The sequence below is a fragment of the Haliotis asinina genome, chromosome 1 (genome assembly GCF_037392515.1).
Source record: "Haliotis asinina isolate JCU_RB_2024 chromosome 1, JCU_Hal_asi_v2, whole genome shotgun sequence".
NCBI lineage: Eukaryota > Metazoa > Mollusca > Gastropoda > Lepetellida > Haliotidae > Haliotis > Haliotis asinina.
The window spans coordinates 51,069,674-51,080,195 of record NC_090280.1 but is presented as its reverse complement, the minus strand read 5'-3'; the positions used below and the strand labels follow the sequence as shown (position 1 = coordinate 51,080,195).

Here is a 10,522-nt window from a genome sequence, read left to right as displayed (position 1 = left end):
AACAATAGCAGCCGCAAGTGGTACCAAAAAAAATGAGGTGCTCAACAGTGAAGGAAAATGTGTTGTTACCGACACTGATGTGGTGAGGTGCTCAGTGAAGCTGATGATCCTGTCTCTGAACGTGGTTGACATAAACACTAGGAACAACAAAAGAACAACAGCTGCCGCAAGTGGTACATAAAATGTGGAACATCATTGACTGCTGGATCTCCATGGATGCTCAGTTAAGCTGATCCTATCTCTGAACGAGGTGGACATAAACACTGGGAACAACTAAAGAACATCAGCTGCTGCAAGTGGTACATAAAATGTGGAACATCAACTGTTGGATCTCCATGGATGCTCAGTTAAGCTGATCCTATCTCTGAACGTGGTGGACATAAACACGGGGAACAACGAAAGAACAACAGCTGCCGAAAGTGGTACAAAAAAAATGTTGAAAATCGACTGTTGGATCTCCATGGGTCCTCAGTTAAATCAGTGTAGTGTTGGTGCCAACAATGAAGGAAGACGTGTTGTTACTGTCACTGATGTGGTGAGGTGCTCAGTGAAGCTGATGATCCTATCTCTGAACGTGGTGGACATAAGCACTAGGAACAACAACAGAAAGATAGCAGGTGCAAGTGGTTGTTACCGACACTGATGTGGAGCTCAGTGAAATCAGTGTGGTGTTGTTGTAGACAGTGATGGAGGATATGCTGTTACCGACACTACAGTCACTTGCACAAATGTTTACTTGTTCTTGTTTGTATAACCCTAGTGTTTGCTAAATGTCATTCTATTTCATATCTACATCATAAAGTACAATTCTGGATAATATCTTAGTGTAAAAGTCATGTAACCGAGAGTGTCACATGAACAGTCTTTCCAACAGGGACACTAGGGAAGGCTGTTAGGAGTCCAATCTACCCATGTGATGGTCCGTAATGACACTATTACTGACTGAGGTAATGCCTTAAGTGTGTGGTTCGACCCCAAATAACATAATAGGCACAAGGTTATGTGATTGGCAGTAGTTGCCAAGTGGTGGAAATTGGCCAAGAAATCCCCACATAAACTGTGTCCACAACAAAGTCAGCAGAGGGGCACAGAAGGGTGCTCAACACCGACCAGAGCAAGACCAGCCAAGCAGTTCAGGAGGGAACAGACACAGAAGTCCAGCACTTTAACCTGTGGAAGCCCAACAATCTCTGAAAGCTCTGGTCAAACCTGGTCAACGTTTCAACTCAGCCCCGGTCTCCCTCTGATGGTCTCTGCCACTTCTCTTAATGATTGTTAGTAGTCAACAAAGAATTAATGAAACTTTGCTGTGAAAACATTCGAGTTCGTTGACTGTGCCACAATCAGCTCACATCGAAACAAGGATTTGACTATCTTGTTTTACAGAACAACAGCTGCCGAAAGTGGTACAAAAAAAATGTTGAAAATCGACTGTTGGATCTCCATGGGTCCTCAGTTAAATCAGTGTAGTGTTGGTGCCAACAATGAAGGAAGACGTGTTGTTACCGTCACTGATGTGGTGAGGTGCTCAGTGAAGCTGATGATCCTATCTCTGAACGTGGTGGACATAAGCACTAGGAACAACAACAGAAAGATAGCAGGTGCAAGTGGTTGTTACCGACACTGATGTGGAGCTCAGTGAAATCAGTGTGGTGTTGTTGTAGACAGTGATGGAGGATATGCTGTTACCGACACTACAGTCACTTGCACAAATGTTTACTTGTTCTTGTTTGTATAACCCTAGTGTTTGCTAAATGTCATTCTATTTCATATCTACATCATAAAGTACAATTCTGGATAATATCTTAGTGTAAAAGTCATGTAACCGAGAGTGTCACATGAACAGTCTTTCCAACAGGGACACTAGGGAAGGCTGTTAGGAGTCCAATCTACCCATGTGATGGTCCGTAATGACACTATTACTGACTGAGGTAATGCCTTAAGTGTGTGGTTCGACCCCAAATAACATAATAGGCACAAGGTTATGTGATTGGCAGTAGTTGCCAAGTGGTGGAAATTGGCCAAGAAATCCCCACATAAACTGTGTCCACAACAAAGTCAGCAGAGGGACACAGAAGGGTGCTCAACACCGACCAGAGCAAGACCAGCCAAGCAGTTCAGGAGGGAACAGACACAGAAGTCCAGCACTTTAACCTGTGGAAGCCCAACAATCTCTGAAAGCTCTGGTCAAACCTGGTCAACGTTTCAACTCAGCCCCGGTCTCCCTCTGATGGTCTCTGCCACTTCTCTTAATGATTGTTAGTAGTCAACAAAGAATTAATGAAACTTTGCTGTGAAAACATTCGAGTTCGTTGACTGTGCCACAATCAGCTCACATCGAAACAAGGATTTGACTATCTTGTTTTACTTACAAGTGATAAATATGGTGTTATGGTAGTGTATTTTCTGTAATTTGTGTTATTATTGATAAAGTAATAGTTACTATGGGTCACATTTTGTATCATAAATGTTCAGTGCTATTAGTATTTTAGAGGCAGGCCTTTTAGGTAGCGCTCTAGCATTGTCCCCCATGACTAGTTGTGTTTACTTCTGCGAGTCTATGAGAAAGTTTTAAGTTGTTGGCAATGTGGTTGCAAAGTGCTTGAATAGTCAAGAATCAGTGACTGTGTATATATAAGGCTGGTTATTGTGTTGATGACACATGGATTTACTGGAGTTGTCATCATTTGGTCTACCTCTTCGTCTGATTGTCAACACTGACCTACATCCAACAGCAAAGGGTTACATTCAGTATAACTGTTTCTCACTCTCAAACCAAGACTTTCATAAGTTACATTCAGTATAACTGTTTCTCACTCTCAAACCAAGACTTGGGTGAGTTGATATATTTGTGACCCAGACCTTTTTATATGATTCTTTTTCTGTGAAATTTATTTCAAATTTTTGCAATATTGCAACAAGTTAATTGTGGAACCAGCAAAAAGGTGTTTAAACATGGAAAGTTTCTTAAGTCCCCTGACCCTGAGACTGTGTGGGAGTTGAGGCAAATCAGATTTGTTGCAAATTTCTTCACATCTCAAACTTCATGGAAAACCTGTAATGAGGAAGTTTCAGATTTTGAAAATTGTTTTGAATCACTTTACTGATGAGGGAGGTTTTGGACATGAAGTTTTGGAAATGTTTGAATAGGAATGTTCAGACCAGTGTTATATTTTGCTGGTTCTGAGGGGATTTCTTATACCTTTTGTCACGGCTAATTATTCACCATAACAACTGACAGGTGCAGAACTGCAAGTCTATATGGAAATATATTGGGAACTACTAGACATCCCACATATGGTAATTTGGCAAGCTATCTCTGCTCCACAATTGGACTGAGTGGGAAAAAGTTTCAAGGACGCTTCACAGCTCACCCTTTACCACGGGAGCCTATATCCCTGTAAGAGTTCAACATACTGGGCGTGAAGCCCAAGGGATCACGTTAGCCTTTTTTTTTTTGACAGTGTCATCATTGCCTGATCTACCAGAAGGCTGTTTTACCCACCGAAAACCAGTAGTCCTGGGACCAGTTTTACTGGTACCAGGGAGATGCACCAAATTAGGGCTCACAGGACACCTAGGGGTAGAGGACTCAAGCCGTGAATTAATGGATTAGCATATTGGTGATGAAGAACTATTACAGTTTGCATGAAAGACACAAAAAGATGAAAATGTTCATGATCTGAACTAAAATTTCACTTGTATTTTGATTTGCAATGTTTATGCTAAAAGATCTGCATCTGCTACTTTCAGTCAAAAAAAGAAAACACAAATTAATAGATAAATATTCAGGGGATATTATCTGTTACAATGCCTCTTTCGTTTCTCAGATAAGTACAACTCAAGAGATCCTATTGCAGACATTTACCTGTATTTTGTATCTTAAGTTTTCTGGTCTTCAGATATATAAGTATTCTTTTGTTGTCTCTTACTGATATTGTATTCTTATATCATTGATGTATATACTGATCTATATTATTGTTTTGGATCTGATATATTTATACGTATATCATAAAAACATTTATCAGTCACATGGGACATGCTCTACAACAGGAGTGGCATGTATTACCAGGACATTTAGAGTTGAAAATTTTATAATACATTTGATAAATATTTAATTAAAATATAGATATAGTTATGAAGGGTCAACTGTAGTGGGAATGTTTTTCTTGATTCACTTTTCTTGGGAAATGGCAATTTGTCTGAAGTGACATAAGTAAGGAGTAAGGGTTGGATCTTATGATTGAATGTGATAAGGTAGACGGACATTCTGATATAGATGGTCAGTTTGTTGATAAGCAGGCACACGCTGGATCCCAAATTATTTGTCCAAGTATCTTCTGGCGCCTGCCAGTCTGAAATATTAGGTAGATATTTCTGAGATATGTCCATGTTTGGTTGACAGATGGCTTAAAGCTTAAAGAGTTTCGGAGGGGGACTAATGTAAGAAACTAAGTATTAAAATTGGGTTTGAGACATTTTTGCATGACGTAGGACATTATTTCGGGGGAAGAGCCAAAATTGTCATGACTTCCATTTTGTTAATTGTTTGTGAGTACGGCGCGATTCTGGGCCTGACCATGGATGTAAGATATTCGCTCTATATGATGAGAGACTGGCTCAGATGAACTTGTAGTATCAGAAGTTGTACGAGAAACCATTAAGTTCTTGAAGGAAGTTGTGAATTAATGTTGTGTTCAGACCAGGAAAACTAGTAAGTATCTGAGGAAATTTGTGCATATCGAATCACTCTAAAATAAATGGACTTAAACACCACACTGGACGTATCCTTGAGTATTTCATCTATCTACATCATCCCCAGAACAAGAGTAGAAGAAAGACAGATTGCCTAAGGAGAAGGGTAGAACACCCTAACACGCTCAGTTAACATTAACCACTCCCACACCATCGATCACCTCAGGACTCCATATCAGTGTGTGACAAGCCACAAAACTGTATTGTTTCGACTTTTTGACCATTCCTACACACTGTGCCACAGTGTTTCAGTTCACCAGACAGTCCTGCCTGAAATTCCTCCAATTATGACACACAAATTCAAGGTGAGATACAGTTGTTAACGAATCAAAATTATACATTAACACGTGATCAAGGTCAGGTTCGAACCATTTGAAAAGACATCTGGCACTAGGAGCTCGATGTGAGGTGAGTGAGTTCTAAATTCTTGGAAGCAAATTCAGGTCAATTTAACTCTCCATGTGGTACTTGCCGATCCTGCCTTGTGGTGGACCAAGACAGAGTAAACCGATGTGAGTATAGAACCTGGTGTTGCGGTTATCTCAATATATGTATGCCATTACATGACTGTACAGTATGACTATTGTCAGAAGGTAGGACATTTCCAAAGTGTTGTAACCACATAAGCATGTCCTCGCTGTATACTGCAGATTGACATGTATTTCATGACTTTTACTGTATGTCTATATGTGTGGATCACTGTAATGTTAAAGGATTTATTCATATCAATATATGCCATAAGTCATTTATTAGCATTACATGAGAGCACTGCCACAAGGTTATAAGGAAATACAAGTCTATTGTATTGATATGTCTATCGTCAAATGTTTTCTTGTGCATATTCAGAATACTTTAACAGACTGTCAGATTTCATTGATACTGAAGAAGGCATTCATATTCACAGGATAGAGACCAAACACTCCAGTGTTCACGTTGTGTAATACGTCGTTTTGAAGCAGATCCCGATGATTTTGTGGCACGATTTGTAACCATGGATGAGACCTGGATACATCACTTTCAACCAGAAACAAAACTACAGTCAAAACAGTGGAAGCATCCTGATTCACCAGCTCCGAAGAAAGCCAAGTCTGTTCCTTCAGCTGGAAAGGTGATGGCATCAGTCTTTTGGAATTCCAGGGGTATTCTGCTCATTGATTATCTTGAAAAAGGTCAAACTATCAACGGCAGATACCATGCTGATCTACTGACCCAGTTGCGAGAAGCAATCAAAGCCAAACGACTAGGGATGATCGCTAAAGGTGTCCTCTTCCACCAAGACAATGCGCCTGTTCACAAATCGGTGGTGGCCATGTCAACAATCCGCGATTGTGGCTTTGAACTCATTGACCATCCTCCTTATTCACCTGATTTGCCTCCTTCTGACTTCCACCTGTTCCCCAAAAAGAAAAAGGAACTCGCCGATCGCCATTTTGCAAGTAATGATGCCGTCATTTCCGCTGACTGATTTTTTTTAGGGTAGCTGAAGAAGATTTCTTCCTAACCGGGATTCGGGCCTTGCAGCATCACTGGCAAAAGTGTGTGAACTTGGAAGTGGACTATGTAGAAAAATAAATTACAAACGTCAGTGGTGTGGAATTACTATGTCCGACTCGTCCGACTCGGGAAAAAATTGACACTGACAAGTCAGTTTTTACAAGTTAGTCGTCCGCGGACAAGTAAATACCGAATCTCATTCATTCGTTCCATTAAAATACAGTGTGCCAAAAATTAATGTCCTAGATCAAATTCATTCATCAGTCCCCTCCCGCACTCGTTCTGACGGTCACGAATATTAGTGTTGTAATAAATTGTGAATGTCAACTCTTCTCTGGTTGGCTGGATTTCATAACTTCCTGGGAATTCCTTGGTAGAGAACCAGTCAAATCAATTGTTACTATAAGGCACAGTCGCGTTGACAAAATCGTGGAAGTGATCCCTCGGCTATTTCTGAGAATTCGATACGATGCAGCATTACGATTGGCTGAAAGTTATATCCCTGATTAATATTCATGAGCTCATTCGCGAACATTTGTCAAACTTCCGCTGTCAGGGAAGCGAATGTTGTATGAAAAATGGACAAGTTTGTAATACGATCAACACCTGGTCACAGAGAACAAACCCTGAGTCGATCAAGTGAGGAAGCTGGCTCTAGTAAAAGAAAATCTAAATCAGAACGCGACCGTGATTATGATAAAAAAAGAGTTAGAAAATTTCAGTCAGGTTGGCTGCACGAATTCACGTGGCTCAAAACAGATGACGATGACAATGTATATTTTTGCGAAATTTGTCGTCTGTACCCTCAACTTGCAGACACTACCTCTGGACTGTATGTTGGAAAATCAGTTGACAGAAAGGACACGTTAACGGCCCATCAGATGTCTGCCAGACATATTTCGTGCTTGTCAAAATTTGAAGGCCAGCAGAAGAAAAACACGACTGACGGCGCGCTGTCGAAAGCCTTTTCAAAAGTCGAAGAAAAGGAAGTTGAGCGATATAAAAAGCTTTTTAACACAGCATTTGCGGTTGTAAAACACGGACGCCCATATACCGATTATCCGTTTTTATGCCAAATTCAGAAGAAAAACGGACTTGAGCTGGGAAATGACCACATCGGGAGGGATGCTTGTGTAGATTTTCAGAATGCTATTTCTGCTGTTTTAATGAAAGAAACTGAAAACCACATGCAGAGTGTGAGATTTGTTTCAATTATGAGTGATTCCAGTACAGACTCTTCTGTTATTGACCAGGAGGGTATATTACTGCGTTATGTGCATCCAGTCAGTCATGAACCAGTTACTGCAGTGGCAAGTATTGAGAAGCTGGAAAATGCCAGAGCTGAAGGTGTTGTACAGGCAATTAAAACAGGTGTACAGAAATGTGGCTTTGATCTTGAAAATACTCAGAATAACTCTCCCAAATTAATCTGTGTGAATTTAGATGGAGCAGCAGTTAATATGGGGGCCAAGAACGGTGTTGCTAAACAGCTGAGTGACTTAGTGGACAATAAAGTTATTATAACTCATTGTGTTGCACACAAACTGGAACTTGGTGTGTTGGTTGGCATAAAACACATGGATTATGTAAAGAAATTTGAAGACACAATCAAGAGAATTTGCAAATTTTATTCTTATTCTCCAAAAAGGCGACAAGAACTTCAGAAACTGGCATGTTTTTTTCAAGAAAATTTGATCATGTACACCGAGATCAAGGCTATCAGGTGGGTCTCTTCAAAACTACGAGCGCTGAAAGCAGTTTGTGCAGATCTACATGTCACTGTCTCTCATATGGAACAAGTGCTGTCCACATCCAACAAGGCAGATGAATTAGGCCAGGCACGGGCCATACTCAATGAATTGAAGCAAGTGAAATTTGTCAAGTACATTCACCTCATGACTGATGTTCTGTCTGTCATTACAAAAACCTCTGAACTGTTTCAGACCAAAGATCTTCTTCTCTTTGAGGTTAAAGAAGCCATTGATACCCTGTACATGAAGCTACTTGCTATGTCAAAAGAACCAGGAGAAAATTTGTCCAAGTTCTACAGTGTTTTTGACAAGGAATCTGCCCTGTTTGATGGGAAGCTAAAACTCACTGGCCATCTCCCTGTCTTTGGAGAGGACAAAGATGTTCATGATCTACTTGAAAAAGTTGCCACATACATTCTGAACAGGTTTTCAGATTTGGGAAGACCCCCTGTCTCCAACTTTCAAGTGTTTGACTTCAGGACCTGGCCATTCAGTCTTCAGGACTTGAGCACTTATGGGTGCAAGGAAATTGGAACTCTCTGTGATGAATACAGTGACATCTTGACAGACGAAGAAAGATCCAGCATTCCCTCCGAATGGCAAACCTTGAAAGTACAAGTCTCAATGCAAAGGAAATCACACCCCCTGGCAGTCTACACTTCCATTCTGCAAAGACAGGAAGAGAGTGTTAAACACATTCTGGTCCTGTTAAACATGTTGGTAACTGTTTCACCTTCGACAGCTGCATGTGAACGCTTGTTCTCCAATATGAATTTTGTGAAGAATTCGTTCAGAACACGCCTTACCCAACAAAACCTTCAGAACCAAATGCGTATCATTGTTAGTGATACACAACTTGAGGACTTTGATCCACTTCAAGCTGTTGAATTTTGGTTGCAATCTGGACATAGACACATAACTCACAGAAAGCGTCAGAGGGCTGCTACTGTAGTTCCTACCCAAGCCAGTACAGCAAGCTGTTCTGATGTGACAGATCAGGAATCTATCCAGCCTTTTGTAGATGCCATTGTTAACACACTGGGTGGGGAAGACATTGCCAGGCAGAAGCTAAAAGACATGGCCAGTGATTCAGCTAAACAATGCCTTATTATGTGAAACCTTGTTAGACAGAAGCTGAAAATCATGGCAAGTCATTCAGTTAAACATTGCCTGATGATGTGAAGTTACCATAGAGACACTTTGCTAGACAGAAGCTGGAAAATAAAGAAATGATTCAGCTAAGTAGTGCCTTATTACAAATATGTGATATTCAGTTTAGCATTGAGTTACATTGATAGACAGAAGTTGGAAGACAGCAAGTGATGTAGCTTATTGTGTGACTTAAATACTTTTTGATCCAGCCTATTGTGTGACTTAAATACTTTGTGACATTGCAAGACAGAAGGTAGAAGATACATCTGTGCTGGCTGCTTCCATTAGGTGAATGGAAGTTCCTAATTTCAAAGAATTCAGAGATTTAGTGACTGTGTTGCAAACAAATTCATTAAAATAAAGAACTTGTGCAAAGTAAACGTGTTTGATGACCTTCAACAATGTATGCCATAGTATAGTCAAGGTAATGTTGATTTAATTGTAGTTTTAACTGTCATAATTCGGACAAGTAGAGTTTAGCTGCGGACAAGTGGATTTTGGCACTTTACTTGTCCGTGGACAAGTGAATGAAAACTGTATTTCCACACCCCTGAACGTGGACTTTGTAACGTTTTTTCACAGTGAGGCTTAGAACTTTTCAGCCAAACCTCGTAATATGTGTAATATATTCATACCACTTGCAACATTTTTCAAATATAGTTGTTTTTAACAGGAGAAGATGCATGAATACAATCTGACAATTACTATGTTTCACAATGTATACAAACCTTTCATACGTGTATTGATAATATATATGGTTTAATTTCAACTTTCTCTTTATGTTCATAATCATATTTTTTTTTTAAATTTAGAATTCAGGAGTCTCCTTCGACCAGTTTGGGTCTTGTTTACGCCGATGATGTTTGTCAGCATCAAGAATCAAAATAATCCTGTGAATACGGAATTAGGACTTCCAAGGGGAGTTATTTTCAATGTTGTGGTCATATGAGTATTGATAATATATATGGTTTAATTTCAAGTTTCTCTTCATGATCATAATAATAGGGTTTTTTTAAATTTAGAATTCAGGAGTCTCCTTCGACCGGTTTGGGTCTTGTTTACGCAGATGATGTTTGTCAGCATCAAGAATCAAGATAATTCTGTCCATACGGAATTATGACTTCCAAGGGGAGTTATTTTCAATATTGTTGTCAACTTTGTTTAAGAGGATTTCAAACACAATTCATGTGGTGTGGAGATTCTTTGAGTGGGTTTGTGAAGAAGGACATTGTTGTCAATGTCGGCAAGACGTCGCTGTGTGTCTTGGTGCAACACTTCAAACAGTATTTTCACAACAAGATGCTGCCTTTGTGATACCAAGTAATGGGGACAAGTTTCATCATACTTCTTGCAAAAGGGGAACCGATTCT

General features: G+C 40.0%; 1 protein-coding gene across 1 annotated transcript; it reads left to right on the top strand.

Moving 5' to 3' along the window:
• Positions 1-7,946: 7,946 nt before the first annotated feature.
• LOC137273401 (zinc finger protein 862-like) lies at positions 7,947-9,230 on the top strand. Its single transcript, XM_067806062.1, has one exon. The coding sequence runs from the start codon at positions 7,947-7,949 to the stop codon at positions 9,114-9,116; it is 1,170 nt and encodes a 389-aa protein (XP_067662163.1). The 3' UTR covers positions 9,117-9,230.
• The last annotated feature ends 1,292 nt before the right edge of the window (positions 9,231-10,522 follow it).

Excerpts from the sequence above, each read along its gene's own strand:
- LOC137273401 (XM_067806062.1), top strand. The coding sequence starts at position 7,947 with ATGTACACCGAGATCAAGGCTATCAGGTGGGTCTCTTCAAAACTACGA.